General features: G+C 35.1%; 1 protein-coding gene, 3 non-coding genes and 1 pseudogene across 5 annotated transcripts in view; all 5 read left to right on the top strand.

Moving 5' to 3' along the window:
- Positions 1–15,849, top strand: part of LOC120632662 — a 67,061-nt gene extending 51,212 nt beyond the window's left edge. For both annotated transcript variants that reach the window (XM_039902612.1, XM_039902613.1), the window contains exons 11-17: positions 141–277; positions 5,228–5,327; positions 6,023–6,506; positions 10,438–10,587; positions 11,588–11,845; positions 12,066–12,233; positions 12,827–15,849. In XM_039902612.1, coding sequence (XP_039758546.1) covers positions 141–277; positions 5,228–5,327; positions 6,023–6,506; positions 10,438–10,587; positions 11,588–11,845; positions 12,066–12,233; positions 12,827–12,937 — 1,408 coding nt within the window. In that variant the 3' untranslated portion in view covers positions 12,938–15,849. The remainder of the gene's footprint in view (positions 1–140; positions 278–5,227; positions 5,328–6,022; positions 6,507–10,437; positions 10,588–11,587; positions 11,846–12,065; positions 12,234–12,826) is intronic.
- On the top strand, positions 5,390–5,508 carry LOC120632924. The gene has a single exon (XR_005659158.1). It is a non-coding gene; the product is annotated as a 5S ribosomal RNA (ribosomal RNA).
- Positions 8,567–8,684, top strand: LOC120632934 (annotated as a pseudogene).
- LOC120632951 lies at positions 9,580–9,741 on the top strand. The gene has a single exon (XR_005659180.1). It is a non-coding gene; the product is annotated as a U1 spliceosomal RNA (small nuclear RNA).
- On the top strand, positions 10,683–10,801 carry LOC120632923. The gene has a single exon (XR_005659157.1). It is a non-coding gene; the product is annotated as a 5S ribosomal RNA (ribosomal RNA).
- Positions 15,850–17,994: the final 2,145 nt, after the last annotated feature.

The following is a 17,994-nucleotide window of genomic DNA, read 5'->3' as shown; positions in this document are numbered from 1 at the left end:
CACTTGGGAAAAGTGGTGGACTACGGCCCAAACATTTCTCGTCCTAAGACACCCGTGGTTGTAACAGGTTTATGTTGATAAAGCATGGCTAGACAAGTCAAATTTATTACTACTGCTTGACCGGTTATTTAATTTTCCAGGAGTACAGTAACAGCTGTAAAACCCGCGTCCCACTGCGTGGACACGTTGCAAAAGTCTCTGCCGCAGCTGAACGTGCGTAGGCCGAGTGCGGGCAAGACATTCCGTCTACAGCCCGCGCCTAGTGCTGGAAAGAATGGTCAGTAGAAGTGATTTTACAGCCTCAATACTCTGTCTTCGCCAGATAAATAAATAAATAATAAATATGCTACGACAATACACACATCGCCATCTAGCCCCAAAGTAAGCGTAGCTTGTGTTATGGGTACTAAGATGACTGATGAATATTATTATGAATAATATACATCAATACTTAGAATATACATATAAACACCCTACATTCATGCTCATCACACAAACATTTTCCAGTAGTGGGAATCGAACCCACGGCCTCGGGCTCAGAAAGCAGGGTCGCTGCAAACTGCGCCAATCGGCCGTCTATAAGATAAGATAAGACCTTATGCCTGTTTATATATATATTAATAGAAATTTTTGGCGAACCAAGAATATGGGCTACCTTATGGTAGGTTGAAAACCGTCCCATATAACCGGAACAACCATGGGCGTACCCAGGGCGGGGTATGTAAGCCTCGTGTGTCTGTAATCATGTCATTCAGACGGTAACACAGCTTTGCAACAATGTTGCTTAGCGGCAGAAATACGCATAGCGGTAGTACTTTCCATGAGTTCTACAACGTTTAAATAACTCTGTTTACTTACAAATCATTGTCCTTAATAACAGTAGTAGTAGATCTTTTTATGAAAGAGCTCCTAGGACTTTTTTCTGCCGCCAAGCAGCATTGCAGTGTTCCAGTCAGGAAGGGAGGTTGCCGGTGTAATTATAGGCACTTATCACTTCGTCTCAGTTGTTTGGGCACGGGATGGCACTTTGAAGGACGTGTTTCTTGCATGCCCTACAAAGTGTTACAGGGGATTGTTTTCCACTTGCTATCAGGTGGGGCATCTTGTTCCGTCACTTGCCTGTTAATGTAATGTCCATTTGAGTGATCAAAACTTTAAGATCACTTGAATCTGGCAGGTAATGAGATATCGTCATTATATCTTGCATGACAATAGTCTACCATTATTTACGTACTATGCTCTGTCCAATTTGGGATGATAATATTGGCACGCCTATAAAGTTTCATATTCTTTGCCGGTAAAATATAACACAGACATTTAATGTCCTACTTCGTTGATAGGGTACCGCCCACTTAGTGAATGTCACGCATAATGAACAAACTATCGATATCGGTTTTGAAATAAATTGGACGAACATTCAATCAACACAATTAACACACAATATTATTATTTTTTGTAAATATTAAAGCTTTGTGCAAATTATCTATCACGCAATTATTTGTTAAAAAAACTCTTAGACACGTAAAAAACTATTTTAGTTTTAGTATTAGAAATCACTACACATTATTATTGGCCAGTCGTGTAGCATGCTAAATTTTATTCAAAACAGAAATGAAATATAAAATGGTTTGAATTATAAATAATAATTTTATACATACAACATTACCAAGAAACAATCGATTTCAAGTTTTATAAAAAGAGTTATCCAAAATCGAATTAAAAAGTCTCATTCCTACTGTGAGCTGTCAAAATCGAATTAAAAAGTCTCATTCCTACTGTGAGCTGTCAAAATTATCATCCTTAAATTTGACAAAGCATAATAAATATTTCATAATTACTAAGAAATATATTATAATAATATATACCACACATGTACACATAGTTAATTCGCTCAAATTGTTCTGCGGTTCATGCCGAAAAGCGGGCGGTGGCTACTTCAAAGACCCGGCAAAAACTGTACACCTTTTTTGAATATATTGACTGTGGCGTTTGCAGTCTGCAACTGTGGGTGTATTTTGATTTTCCGTTGTTTTGTTAATGTTGTAAAACATTTAAAAAATAGTTTCGTTTAAATAATGTTGTTTTTATTTATGACAACATAGTTTCCAAAATAGCCTGTGGGAAATGGACTGCGAACTATTTGAATGAACAAACTGATTGCTTGATTAAAAGAAAAAGCTCATTCTATCCTTTAATCAATGAAAATGAAATCGTGCATGCACTTAAGGTTGAAGGTATATGTATATATACACCATTTTTTATAACCTGTCCTATTATGTAAACAATATTTTCATAGCTTTTAAGAGTTAGTTTTAGTATTTTTTTTAAATATCAAAACAATAAAGAAAATAAAAAGAGATTTTTGTTGTAAGTTTTTTTATTATTTTCTTAATAATTTGACAAAAACTTTACACTATAAAATAGCGAGAAGATTGTTTACATTATAAGACAGGTAAGCAAAATATACTTTTCATACCTGTCTTACATGTTCTTAAAGTCGCACTTAGACTATGTACACAAAGCTAGCGGATTAAAACTTAATTTAATGCATTTGCTATAGTTATAATTGACTTCCCGGCTCTTATTGAATTGATTTCTTAAAATATTCTATTATTCCTTCATGTTTTAAATATCCACATACCTGAATCAAATCACAACAATGACTTAAAAAAAAAAAAAACAGCTATAGTCCGTTCATCATAACTTGACGCGTGTTCAACATAGTAGGATCTGTTCACAAGATGAGCAAATCATTAAACGAATGTAACGTAGTTGCTTTTAATTTGTTTTTTTAATTCTATTTTTTTTGATTAGGCGTATGCTATTAAATTTAAATAAATTTGTAAGAAATAGGTAAATATCTTTTAATTTTTGACTGTACTTTGTTATCTTCTCTGATGCGAGATGATGCTGATATGATGCTGTATTTACTTAAGCTAACTTAACATAAGCAATTAATATTATTTAGTAATTAAAAATTTCACTTGCTTCGACGGTGAAGGAAAACGTCGTGATGAAACCTGCATGACTAAGAGTTCTACATAAAAGCTCACATAATTCTCAAAGGTGGGTGTGGAGTCCACATATCCGCACTGGGCCAGCGTGGTGGACTACCATTGTGGGAGGAGATCCGTGCCCAGCACAGCTAGCATGGGCACGAGGCAATTATCTCCCCGGGAAAAGGGTAAACATCAGTGGCGTGCATAGAGGGTATGCAGATGATAGTAAGAGTTATAAAAAAGTTAAGGATAGGCATTGTACGAGTTATAAAAAGCCTACCCTTAAGTATTTATGACTCGTACTGGAGATTTTCTTCATTTTATATGATATGCATACCCTGTGCATACCCTCTATGCACGCCACTGGTAAAAATGTATCTTCTCCCACAGCTTTATCAACTGTCAGAGCACTAGCGCACAAGTGGAAATAATATCCAAATAATATGTGTTATAATAAACGGGGGTAAACTTCTCCCGTTCCTTGTTCCCCTGCTTTAGCTGGTGGTGGTTAATTATATCCCATGTCGGGGGATATAATTTTTGTCTCCTAGCTCTGCCAGGCCGGTAATGGGTCGATATGATTCGGGTATCAAACTTTAAACCTCCAACAAATTTCATGTGCGATAGCTCAATGGATTCCGGAATTGAGCCTAGAAAAATGTGCCAAAAGCGTGTATAAGCACATAAAAAATTATAAACAATTGAAGATGAAAAAGCATTTTGTTTTTGCCAATATTTCATAAACTACTAATAATTTATAAATTTATTAGTAAAGTAAAATATTTACACTTTGTGTATATTAATTTTTTTACTTGAACAAAAACTGAAAAGCAAGGTGGTAAAAAAAAAAAATTATGTGCTAATTCACGCTTTGGCACATTTTTCTAGGCGCCATTCTAAATCCAATGAGCTATCGCACATAATTTTAAGAGCAGTATCTACATTTAAAACCTGTCGACTAGGCTACTTATGAAATACTTATGCACCCATCAACAGTAATTCGTAATTTCGTTACTCGTTGTATTTGCGCGAAGACGAGTCTCTGAGAACGAATTTCAGCTTGGCGAAGTGAGATCTTGCTATCTGTAGTTCGCATTATTTGTAATTTAATGGATATTTCTTGTTTTATTATACTGTTATGTTAAAATCATAATATGTATTAAGCTATAATAGATGTCTAGCGAAGCGATCTTAGCTAGACTTTCTTTAGCGATAAGGACACCCATAATGCCGTTTTTAGGTATTCATTGTCTAGTTTTTTGTTAATATTGCATGTGTTTCTTATTTATTTATAAAATACATCATGATCTGGTGGGAGGCTTTGGCCGTGGTTAGCTACCACCCTACCGACAAAGACGTGCCGCTAAGCGATTAAGTGTTCCGGTGCGATGTCGCGTAGAAACCGATTAGGGGTATATCTACCATACTACCTAACAGGTTAGCCTTCTACCATCTTAGTTTGCATTATCACTTACCATATGGTGAGACTGCAGTTAAGGCCTAACTTGTAGTGAATTAAAAAAAAAACAGCGATGCATTGTAACAACATTAATAATATATTCTGCCAAATACCGTTTATAACTAATAAAACTTAACTAAAATATTGAACTGCTCATTGGTTGGCCATATAAAGCCCTAAAAATACTGCAAGAAGTACAGGATAGATGAATAAAACAAAATTATTATATTTAACCAAATAGTAGTAACATTATTTAATTTTCTTTGTGAGCTTTCTTTTATACCACCAAATGTTGTTCGCAACCAGCAAACTATATTTGAAATATTCAGCAATTAATATCGTTTTTAAGAAATATCGTGCTTTAAGTTGACTAAATGAAAATTGTGTACGTAAATATAATATTAGTAGGTCCATATTTTTAAATGTAATTCACAGAAAGTGAATGTGAAATACTTGTTTTTTTTCAACATGTTTCTAACAAATTGTATAATAGCTATTTTTTTTTTTATAACTTTTATTAGTGTTTTTGTCTACACTTGGAGGAATTATCAATTATTGTATAAATTTATAATAAATTAAATTTATAATATTGGTTTTGCATTTAAAATTTATAAAATTGTATAATAGCTATTATTACCATAACTTTGGTGGTGGTGATGGTGAGTGTGTTACTAACTACCAATTTTTTTTTTAAATAAAATACATGATAATGCAAAATGTTACTTGTTTCATTTATAATCGTGAACATCGATTGAAATATTATCCACAGGTAGCCATTGGGAACAATACTGTATAGCACGAGAAGCAATCTCGAATAGTATGAAATTTCATCCGCAAGAAAATACATTGAAAAAAGCTTCAGAAAAAGGGTATGTATTGATTAATATAATAAACGTAGCGACGTCACATCGTGCATTTTCGTCACCTTATCGCCAACGTCCATACCATGTTGAATACACCGGTTCTCGTCCGATCACCGAAGTTAAGCAACATCGGGCGCGGTCAGTACTTGGATGGGTGACCGCCTGGGAACACCGCGTGGTGTTGGCTTTTTTTTGCTTTTCTTTTATATTAATATGGAGGGTAGAGGTAAGGAGAGTCATCTTATATGGGAGAAAAGTTAAAAAAGTGTCCAGTGTATGCGCTGAATAACAGTTCAAAAATCCTCCACAATGGCGCTGGTGGATGCACAGGATATGGTATGAATGTAGCAATCGTAGATGAATTGAAGTATGCCGAGTTAAACAATTTAATGTCATTATCGACTAAAGTAGTTAATTATTGAGAATTTCAACAACTTACGTTGTACAAAATATTGTGGTAAATATAACCTTACTTCCTTGTATCTCCATACTTCCTTGTTTATTTTTCAAGCCTACTCTAACAATATTTATATTTGGCGCTTCTTTTAAGAGTTACCCTGATGCAAATGTGGCGCCATCCTAATTTAATACATTTTGACGACACTTTTTCATATACACAGATGACTCTCCTTACCTCTACCCTCCATATATATTAAGTAGATATTTAAAAAAAACAGAAACATATATATTTTTTGTTTTAGAACTATAACTGAAGACATCAATAAAGAGCCAATGGTTGACCGTTCCACTGACACGTTGAGCATTGAAGAATTCATAAAGGATCTTATTCGCAAAGAGTTTCAACATCTAATAAGTGAAATATCGGACAATGCTTCAGAATCTACGAGCAGTTGTCATAAAGGCGACGATATGTTAAACAAAGGCGTAGCCAACATAATGGAGTCATTGAAGAATGAGGACGAAATCAAAAAGGAATCAATGAAATCCTTCTCACGTATCAAAATTAATGGAAACAATAAACCCTTGTTACAAATAACTTTTAGTCGTTCTGGCGAGAATAGTTTGCAAGTTCTGGACAATAGCGTGAATGTGACCATATGTGACCCCAACAGTGGGGTTGGGAGTGGGCGGGATAAACTTAATCTATCAATGGAAGACACTTTGACGGCAGAGGAGATTCATATTAACACGTTAAAACGCTGCCAAGCTTTTAATGCTATACAGGTTAGTTGTTTCATTATTAACTAGCTGCGCCCCGCGGTGTTGCTCGCTGTGAATAAGTCATCTGGTTGCTTTTTTTAGGACGTGAGGGTGGAAAGTATTTGATTTTAAAATATGAATGTTAAATGTAAACCATCTTTGGGAATACGATGTTTTTCCGGGACCAAAAGTAAACTATGATACTCACCGTTCTTTCAACAATCTATGCCATAATTGTTAGTATCTCTACGTAATCAAATCAAATGAGGAGATCCGTAGGAGAACTAGAGTTACCGACATAGCTCAGCGAGTTGCGAAGCTGAAGTGGCAAAAGGTAGGGCACGTAGCCCGGAGAATCGATAGATGTTGGGGTCTTAAGGTGCTGGAATGGCGACCCCGCACCGGTAAACTCAGCGTAGGTCGACTCCCAACGCGGTGCACAGATGACATCAGGCGAGTCGCTGTGTGCCGCGGCCCAGGACCGTGGATTGTGGAACACCCTACAAAATACTAATGTCCAGCAGTGGACGTCCATTGGTTGATGATGCCAAAATTCAGCTCGATTGGTTTTTTAGTTATAGTGTGAGGGAAAGAAAAGCAAACACTTGTATTTATAATATTAGCATGTACCCGGCAGACACCGTCCTGCCCGTGAAGCAGCGCCACCTACCGGGTCCAATTGTGTTTTGAAACCAACCAGAAACCTAATGAAATATTTAATAAAATCCGATAAAAATTTCATCGTCTACTATTACTTTTAATTAAGGTTACATCAGAAAAACTGTTAGAACCTTTTAAATACTCAGTGGAAGGTTTTTACGGAAATTTTACTGGTTCTCGTGTATGGCGTGGCCACGGGAAATAGCGATTCATTTTTAACCTTTTAGATAGTACCTAATGCGTTCCGTGGGGAACGCATCCATAACTCGAATACAGTCAAAGTCAAATATTTCTTAATTCAAATAGGCTCATAGATGGCACTTTTGATGCGTTAATTATATACAAAATGTGTACATAGCAGTAAGTAGTGATGGCGATAACTAAATTCGTAAACTTAAAACTAAAGCTACGAGGGTTCCAAACGAGCCCGGGTCTAAGAAGAAGCCCATAACAAACTTAGCCGGGTGTTCTTTTTGTTATCACCATCTCACATTGTCGTTAGAAAATATTAATAATATGGCCGCGATATGGCTTAACGAATGTGAGGAAGAATTGATTACTATATAAAACAATGCAAATTGCAAAAATGCGTTACCGTCCTCTTGTGTTCTCAAAAGCATGGCATTTTACAGTCAAAAGAGTGCATCTTCAGCACTTATCTATACTGTACCAACGAGTATACCTTCGTCTACTATGTGTCTGACTTTATAGCCTTTAACCTTTATACATACTACTACTACTAAAGTAAAAATAGTTTTTAAAATCAGACTGGTAAATCCCTTACTTTAACGAGCTTAAAAATTTAGGTATACCAGTTACGCTTACTATCAAACCTTGACAACCTATAAATAAGGATTATTATTCTTAAACAAAACTGTAACAATATTAAAATAATACTGCATAAGCGGTGGCAGTAAAGGCTAGATCCCCAAATTTTTTGTTTTGTTTAGGGTTTAGCATTACAACTTCCGTTTTTGGCAGCTTTTATAATTTTGTTTTGAAATATTACAATTAAAAACTATTTCATTAATGAAAAGCCAAAATTAAATTCACTGCCTGCTCCCATGACCTCCCAAATGGGGAGGTGTTCACAAATATTCGAATAAACATCGCAATTTTAAATTCATGATTTATGTATCTCTGGCCGAAAACTCTTTGATATTTCGAGTTGTAGAAATTTTTACCAAAAATAGAAAAGGGCTTTGTTTGATTTATGGCTTAGTGAAAATTTTCCCGATAAGAAACTTACATCTCATGAACACTTTGTTCGGTAACAGACCTCTTCTTGATGTTCGTCGACCCCTTTGTACATCAATTTAAACAAACTCCGCATTCAGGAGAATAATAATGTATACACAATAGTAATACGCTCCGCCAATTAAAGATCGGAGTTTCATCTGATCATAAATTTTGTATCCATTGCCGCCAACGTCCATACCATGTTGAATACACCCGGTTCTCGTCCGATCACCGAAGTCAAGCAACATCGCGGAGTCAGTACTTGGATGGGTGACCGCCAGGGAATACCGCCTGATGTTGCTTTTTTGTTACTTTTCATTTTATGTAATTTTATTTCTTAAACCTGCCGGTGCGTTTGACCGGGCATACACGCATGATTTTTTTCATCACAGTCAAATCCGATAATCTGATCCGGCTATCAGCTTGGCTAACACAGGCAGGAGACAAAAATTATATTCCCCGATTATTTAGCCTGAAAATGGATATAATTAACTTGTCCACCTGCTAAAGCACGGAAACGTGGAATAGGAGAAGTTCACCCCCGTTTATTATTACGCATATATTATTTGGATTTTTGATTTTGTTTATGCGCTAGTTCTCTGAGAGTTGATAGCTGTGGGAGTAGATACATTTTTAACCTTTCCTTGGGGAGATAAATGTATCCTGCCCATGCTAGCTGTGCAGAAAGCATTGGAGCCACATTTTGTTTGGACATCTTATAATCGATCCATTCGTCGACAAAACAGACGCCCAATACCTCCCTCCAACTAGTAGTTGATTCTGTACGGACGATAGCTGATTACAGAAAATTCCTGAGGCAAGAATTGAATGGGTATCGAGTAAATACGATCAGATAGTCTGATCAGACACTAGGAAATATAATCTGATGTGCATTGCAAGCCTTTACCGTGTTTTTACTGGGAAGGTAATATATTTAAGAATCTGCATTTATGTGATGTTCCACTGTTTTTATTTTGTTTCAACCGACTTACTACTGACATCTAGCGCAATAAAACTGAGCTACTCATGCTAACATCTGAAATGAATGTGAAATGAACTTGGGATACAAAGTATGAACTAGTGTTGTCGTTTTACAAGGCCCCGCTAGGTGCCACTAAGCATTGCAGCCGTATTTCGGACTCGCGCTATGGAGATTCTTCCGATTCCAATGACTACCCCTCGATCTCGCCGACAGAGCATACTTACCTGGCGTAGGGGACACCGTGATCATTACGGCGGTTCCCCCAGAGCGAGGCCTTTCCATTGCACTGCGGTTGGGTTGATCTCTGCGATTATCCCTAATGCGGATAACTCGGACGCGTTATTTTTGATAGTGGGGACTGCGTTCGCGCCGTCCCCTTTTTTCAGGTATGGTCATATTCACTTTTTGGGTGTGTAAAGTCACTCAAAAAGTGAGTATGCTCACGCAAAAACTTATCATATTACCTTAATAAGGTAACAACAGACAACGGCTGTAATACAGCCGCTGTGTGTGTCGCGTGTCTTTCCATAATCACTGTACGAAAATGTTTGCCGGTATGGGATGTAACAAGCACGGTCGATGGACCATGGTGCATTAAGCTTACACACGATGTAAACAGGTATGGTGGCCAGCAGTGGCGTGCACTGGGTTTCTTGCCAGGGTATGCATACGACAGGAAAAATGCATAAATGGCAAAAATCCTCCTCCTACAAGAGTTCTTATATCAATTTTGGGGTAAGTAAAGCTTTTGTGCCTGTATGAAGTGCACGCCACTGGTGGCCAGCTGTGCTTGGCGGTGATATCCGAACTACACCGGACACTTTTCAGATTGCCAATCACATTCGCTCGCATGTCCAGTATTGGTCTGGTACGCCTTTGACAAACACATCAAGGAGGCTCATATGTCTATAAACCAATTTAATAGTATAAACATACATCGCACAAAATACTTGCCATAATTAAAAACAAAAACAAAATAAATGTATTCATGCTAGCGATTAAACTCTCGGAAAGTGTTCAGTTGATAAAAGAAATATTTTATGCAGTAGTAAATTTATGGATTTTTATCTGCAGGAAGCTCGCAGTACCGAGGACTTGTACATAGATGACGACTTGTCGACGCACATGCAAGAGAACTTTGGTGGCAAAGTGAAACTGATCCCTCTACACGGCTCACTACATGAAATATTGTGCGAAAGGGAGGACGACTGCTGCCTTCTCAAGGTTGACAAATATAAATAATTTTAACGTATAAACTGGAATACTCATAGAGATGTGGTTGATTTATTAATTGGACTCTGAATTTCAATACTGCTATCGCCAACGTCCATACCATGTTGAATACACCGGTTCTCGTCCGATCACCGAAGTTAAGCAACATCGGGCGCGGTCAGTACTTGGATGGGTGACCGCCTGGGAACACCGCGTGGTGTTGGCTTTTTGTTTTATGAATTTTTGTTTCGGACATAGCTTAATGTCTGTGCATAAAGCTCTGCGAAATAGCTAAGCTTGAGTCTTTAGATTTGATCCGATTAATAAATTCGATTTTCTTTAGGATAAATTCAATAAAAGACAAAAAAAAATTTGTTACTCTCACTACTGTTTAAAATAAAAACGGTATGTATCCAAGGACACTGGACTGAGATAATTTTATATTTTACAGGTTTCTTTATTTTTACTTCATTATTTTAATTCCTTTAACGTGCTTAACAAGAAGGGGTGGCAGGAATCTTCCATGAGCTTAGGGCAGACGACGTATAAAAAACGGCCCCAAAATTTGCATTACAAATTCATTTGACAATTGAATGCTTTATGTAAAAATTCCCTTTTTGCGATTACCCATCTTTATATTATGATTTATCTTTAGTTTATCGACTTGGTGCACTTTTACTGTAAATTTTTATCAAAGAATTTACCATTTACAATAAAATAAAATAAAAACATGTCAAAGTGCTAGTAGATAGTAGCCACTTTTAATAATCTTTGCGTTATAAATTAAAAATATATGTAATAGATCTACAACACGAAGTGTGCTTAACTCGCACTTAAGATACCGTTAAAACTAAATAAAACTGTCTCATATTACCGCTAACTTCGGCTGAGCAGAGTCAAAATACACTATAGATCTGTGTGAGATTTCGTGATAGCTCACTTCTCTGAGTAAGTCATTTCAATCATTTACACTCGAGCGTAACTACTGAACTAATAAACTTCATATTTATAGGTAAAGCAGGAAAACGGTTGCGACACAATCTACTTCCGATGCGACAACTCCGATACTGAATCCAGAGACGCCATCGACGGCAGCGAACGACCGAAGGACACTGTGGTCTACAAACGCAGTATATCCTTAATAGAGGAACGTATACAGCGCATCTTCCCCAAGGACAAACGGCCGAACCCCTCGGCGGCGTTGAAGAAATTTAATGACAAGCTCAAGGCGCGGCCCAAGTCTGAAGTTTTCACCAAAACCATCAGCAAGGTATACCATCATACAGTGACGTGCATAGAGGGTATGCACAGGGTATGCAAATGATATAAAATGAAGAAAATCTACAGTGAGAGTTATAAGTACTTAAGGGTAGGCTTTATATAACTTTTACGATGCCTCCTTAATTTTTTTTTAACCTTTTAAAGGTTGTTCCCCCCGCCTTAAATCCCCGACGTGTAATCGCCGGCCAACTTTTTGCTTACTATTTTAGGAGACGCGTGCTCTGAGCAACAGTAGCCCTTCTTTGTCCACCAACGACGGCAAGACTGATGAGGTCGAGTTAAACATAGAAAACGTGATGTGCTACCAGGATTCGTCTTCCGACGAATGTCTCAAATGTCACGTGGAGAATGACGACTTCGAGACTTTGGAACGCGAGGTATATCCTCTTTTTTTCTATATTTCTATCTGCCATTAGCTTTTCCGCCATACCCAAATTTATAAATGTTATTAATTTAATTTAAGAGGCACTCCAGCGAGTCCTCCCCTTTTGAGTTAAGTGTGATCAGGTAAGTTGGCAGGTTTCTTTTTTTTTATTTGTTCCACTACTCTTTTATGGATAACAAATTGTGGGAGAGTACACTGCTAAGAATGACATAATTTATACATTTTATTTTGACAGTTTCAGACTTTTTTAATTAGCTGACATAAACCTGTTTTTTTATGGTTTTATTTTAAACTTTTAAATAATTAAGTTGGGTGACCCCATTAAATTTTTTTCTATAATATTACTCGTTTCACTTTTTATGCGATATAAGATATTATTTTTTTTGTGTGTTATGTGGACCCATAAGATAGTCTTATATAACATAAAAAAAATATTGTGACGAACTTGTGCATTTTAAATTTGTTTCTCGACTTTTTAAAAAACTAAAATTAATTGATTCGAGGTCTATACAAAAATGTTATTGCTGTATACTTTTATTGCTCAATTTATTTATTTTGCTCTTCATTTTGTTGCTCCCTATCCAGATAGAGGAAGACATAGCCAATAACCTGTCTTCGCTCACTTGCGGATGTCTTGAGAAGATATCTGAGGAGAACCTCTCCGTTATAAACGAGGACACGACTGACGAAAACTGATGCTGTTGATTCAGATATTTTACTAATCGTCAATCTAAGGAACAATAGCTTTTATACGAGAAAAGAGCAATCTTAGGTCACGTTGGTATTGATAGGCTTGTATTGAAAACAATCAGTATCGTCTCGTATCAAGCTAAGTTTTCGAAAATCGATCGCTAGAACGGACTCTAATAACTTTAACTTTTAAGTCAATTTTTGCAATGACGGTATAATGTTCTCGTAAACGTCTCCATAATCGCGGACGTACTAATCCGATATGAGAGGCACAGAACCTAAATGCTGGTTATTAAAATAAGAACGTTACCTTACCTATTGGCATTAGTTGGTCATTTTTATGGTAGATCAAACAACTGAACAAATCCGTAACAATTCGACGGATTAATATTACTTCGTCGTAAGTTTGGAATGCAACATCGGCATTAGCGGTAACCTGCCATTTCATATGAACATACAAAGATTATGGTATTACAAATCTATACAAAGTTAGTCAACAAAATTCCAGCGTTACTTTTGTTAATTAAAGCCAAATCGGCGTGAGCAATAGTCTGTCAGTTAATGCAGATGACGTAACGTAATCTTCTGCCAAATGCATACAAATTAGGCGGATTAACGCCTTTATAAAAATGTCAATTTTCTCGTAAGAGCGTATCAAAAAACTTTAATAATTTAATAATTGGAGACCATACAATAGAGAGTATCAGTCCAATATTATTGAATTAAATTATGAGGTTCACACATTTTTTATCCAATCCGATATCACGCCACGCTACGCGTGTCAAGTCATAGTCAGACTATTTATAACCATAGTGCTACACCCATATTGCTGGTGCTGTTGAAGGTTGCTCCTGGTCATTCAAAGTACTATTTGATTTGACTCAACATGCGAGGCGTTGCGTGGTGATGCGTAATAATAACAAGTGCTACCAGCATATGACAACGATTAGACAAAAATTTTGGGCTGGACCCTGTAAATGTATTTTAACCGATCTATGTCCGTTGCTGGACATTGGTCCTTTGTAGAAATATCCTCACTCCAAGGTCTTTTCCCGCTCGTATCCAGCGACACTTTATATCGCCTGCCCTCCTAATGTTTGAATCAAAAAATATCATCGCAGTAACATTTTGATTGTTTTCGATTCAAGTTGATCATATACCAATGCGGTATCAATCAATATTTTTTACTGTTTGTTTTTAATATTTTTAATTCGGCATAAAATGCTGATTCCGTGGCTGGCCGTCCACTATATGAGTACAAAGAATCAATATTTTTTTAATTAAACAGATGACACGTTTACAATCATTTTCCATAAAGTGGCGTGCATTTACCAGCTATTTTCATTAGGATTAAGTGAGTGTAGAAATCCTTTATCGTATTTATATTCTCTTATACACCATTATCTTAAAAACTATATTTTAATTAAACTGTATAATTCTTGTGTGTTTTTATGAGAAAAGTAAGGAAAAATAGACTATGGTTGTTTTTCCATAACATCACTTGTATTGTTAATTTTTTCTTGCCTGTCTTATATTGTAAAAATCTAAAAAATCTTCGAAATCACCGCAACAAGGCATAGTATCAAACTAATTCTTTGACCAAGGTTTTAACTGCTAAATAATTTGTTATTTTAATTAGTTTAGACCTAATTTAATTTTTTTTTAACATATTTTGGACTAAAAAGTAGTAAAAATGTAGTTTACATTTTAAGACATTTAAGAAAAAAATTACTATCGTAAGGCAATGTTCTTTCTCGCCTCTATTTAATGCACGCCACATATCTTAAGCCATACCGTTCCGTCCATAGTTGGCATTTAGAAAACCCAAAGATTTTTTACGTTTTTATAGGTTTTCCTTTAAGATTTTCCCATTTTAATCTATTTTTTTTATTAGTTTATAATAGTGAAAGGCTATGTGATGTTAGATTAAGTAGCACAAAACATTCCACTGTTGTGATTTTAGATTAGTTTTTCACGATTTTATTTATAGTTTACGTTTTACTTTTCACTGTTAATTTTTATAATTTCAAGGCGGTATTAGATTGTTTATTAAAAGATTATTTCTGATTCATCAATCGCAGATCAGACTTAACTTGAATTTTAATCTTAACCTAGAAATATGTGTTTTTGACCTCAACAGGCTGTCCAATTTTTACCTCACATTTTGTTAAAAAAATAGCGGTACCGAGTTTTAAACGACACTATTGTTTGGTACTAACTATTAAATATAAGATGAAACCGGCATATAGCTGCCTGAAACACTTTTATATAGAAATGCAACGTTTTGCAAAGATTTCAAGACAATCCGTTGAGTAGTATTCGAGGTTTGAACAATAATACACTAACAAAAAGTGAATTTTAATGTGACTAGATATAACCCTATTACTTAACTAAATAATAAACTTCATCTATTGACACTAATCCAATCAAAAATTAACAATTTCGATTTTTCGGCTGTTCCTCGGGTTGTTTTTAATTTTAGTTTTTCCTAAACCGCCCGCCCCTGTTAGCGAACAAAACCAAAAAAAAATCTCTATACCATTTTCAAATTATAGCGAAATAGACACAGCAATTGTTTTATATATATGTAGAAGATACAGATATGATTTCTTATATCAAACTCCGTATGATGTAACTTTAAATAAATCGCTAGTTTATGTCATAAAAATAAATAAACGTTCACTTATATGAACAATCTAATTCCGCCCTTATGTTTATTTAATTTCTTACACTAAATTTATTCATCTCTGCATGAACCAAAGGATACTTTCATAGTCTTTACACGCAGTTTTATAAAAGTGAAATTTTAAAAGATTTAAAATTATTTATCGAAAATATTTAAGGAGCATTGTTACTCAAGAGTGTAGTTGATTTTAGAAGTGATTTGTTTGAAAAAATAAAACCTCGTTACTGATTAAAAAAAAGTTTTATTTTTTATACTTATTATTTTTTCCTAGTAGTATATATATATATTTATAGTAATAGCAAGACACGGCAACAGGTACATGAAATGCGTTAAACAGCCTCAGAATATTTTTTATAAAGCCAGTTAAAAGCCCACAGACTACAGGAAAATAGACGAAATTGGTTGAAGTCGAAAACCTTTGAGTATCATTCAGAAGTAGTGAAGTGCAGAAGTGCTGAATCGTCCAATCAACAAGTCTAAATTTAGTTCTGTGAAAAAGTATTTGTTAATGTTTTTCCATGTGGAAAAACGTTATTGGTTTTAAGCATGAAATCATTTCGTCTATCTATTTCTTTTAGTTTGTGGTGTGGTAGATATTATTTAAAAAAATACTATCCATTACAAAAACAAAACTAAGTTTTGTTGTTAAATCATAAAAGATCGAAATATTTTTTTATTATACCCTCTAAATTTATGTTTCTAAATCAAAGACTTGCCAACAATTTATATAAAATTATACTATTTATACGGAATGCAGTTTAATCAATAACTTAACAATACCTAAAAAGAATCAAAGGAGAATGCCGGATGTAGTATGGGATTTGGTTTCATTTAGTACTTATAAGGCGCCTTCTTGGAATTTATCTCATTTTGAAGGGTTTAATAATTAAAACTCTAGTTCGCCGGATTTCAGAGGTACATGCAAATGAAATTCGTGAATTAAGGTTATTTTTGATGGTACTGTTCACAATATATTAGAACCATTAATCTATTTCATTAAAAGATTTTTTAACCGTCGAATTTAAGGATTTGAGATGTTTTTTTAAAAAAAATAATAACTTAATTTTTGATACCAATTTAAATGAGGCACCAAACGAAACCGTATTCCGGCATTCTCCTTTTATAAACTGTTAAGGCTTGGATAAAAAGTTTTTTTTATTAAAAACTACTGTATATAAATAAATCTATGGTAAAAAAAACAATTACGATCAAACGATTGTACAGTTAATTTTTTTTATAAATGGGAAACTTAAATTAGAAGCATGCTCTTTTGCTTTATAGTGATAACTGACCAATGGCGTGCATAGAGGGTATGCACAGGGTATGCAGATGGTTTAAATTAAGAAAATCCAGTACAAGTTATAAGTACTTAAGGGTAGAATTTTTTAATAACTCTTACAATGCCTATCCTTAAGTATTTTATAACTCGTACTGGAGGTTTTCTTCATTTTATATCATCTGTATACCCTGAGCATACCCTCTATGCACGCCACTGTAACTGACTGACCACGCACATGGGCCATACGATTGTAAAACTATCTTCTATAAACGGAGCAACACTTCGCAAGGCATGCAAGGAACACGTAATAAAATGTAATTGCACCGGCAACCACGCCCCTGTTATCGGAACTCAGCAATGCTGCTATGCGGCAGAAGTAGGCATGGCTTTATTAGTGTTTCTCCGAACGAGCTCTGTGTCACACAAAACTCTACTACTACAAAATTAACTATTTGAAATTGTAGTTACAGTTACTTGTTCTCGCAAGTCCTCACCATGATCTATGTAACTTTAGTCAAAATATTTATCTGTTTAATTATTTGTTGCTTTATTAAAAAAAACCCTTACATTTTTTTAATAAATAAAAAGGTTATAAAAGGTTGCAATCGTTCGTAAAAAGTTTTAGTATATCTAGGCAAAATTCTTTCTTTTTTTTTTATGAATAAAAATATTTTTTAATGACAATTCACAATCGTTCATAAAAAGTTTTTCTATATCCAGGCAAAATACTATCGATTATTATTTAGTGTCCGTTAACCGTATGTTTTTTTATTCTATGTAACTGGGCACTTTGTGCGCTAAATGCATAGATCAACTATTTAAGAAACCCATAGATACAACTTCCAAGCATCAAAAACGGCAAGAGTTAATTATTTTCAGCACAAATAAGTGTTAGTTGACACTTTACAATACGTGGTATGTTGGATAGAAGCAGGCGTTACTTTGCGGAAATCCATAATATATTATCAAAATTAAGCTTAATTTGCTATACTCCGCGAAAAGCAGGAGAATCTGTGTGGTGTAATTTATAATTTCTTCAATCCTTATACCCCACACCAAACAGATCTTCGGCAATATACCCTCTACGCACGTTTCGCT

Source organism: Pararge aegeria, chromosome 20 (genome assembly GCF_905163445.1).
Source record: "Pararge aegeria chromosome 20, ilParAegt1.1, whole genome shotgun sequence".
Taxonomy (NCBI): Eukaryota; Metazoa; Arthropoda; class Insecta; order Lepidoptera; family Nymphalidae; genus Pararge; species Pararge aegeria.
This window is presented reverse-complemented; position numbering and strand designations above follow the sequence as displayed.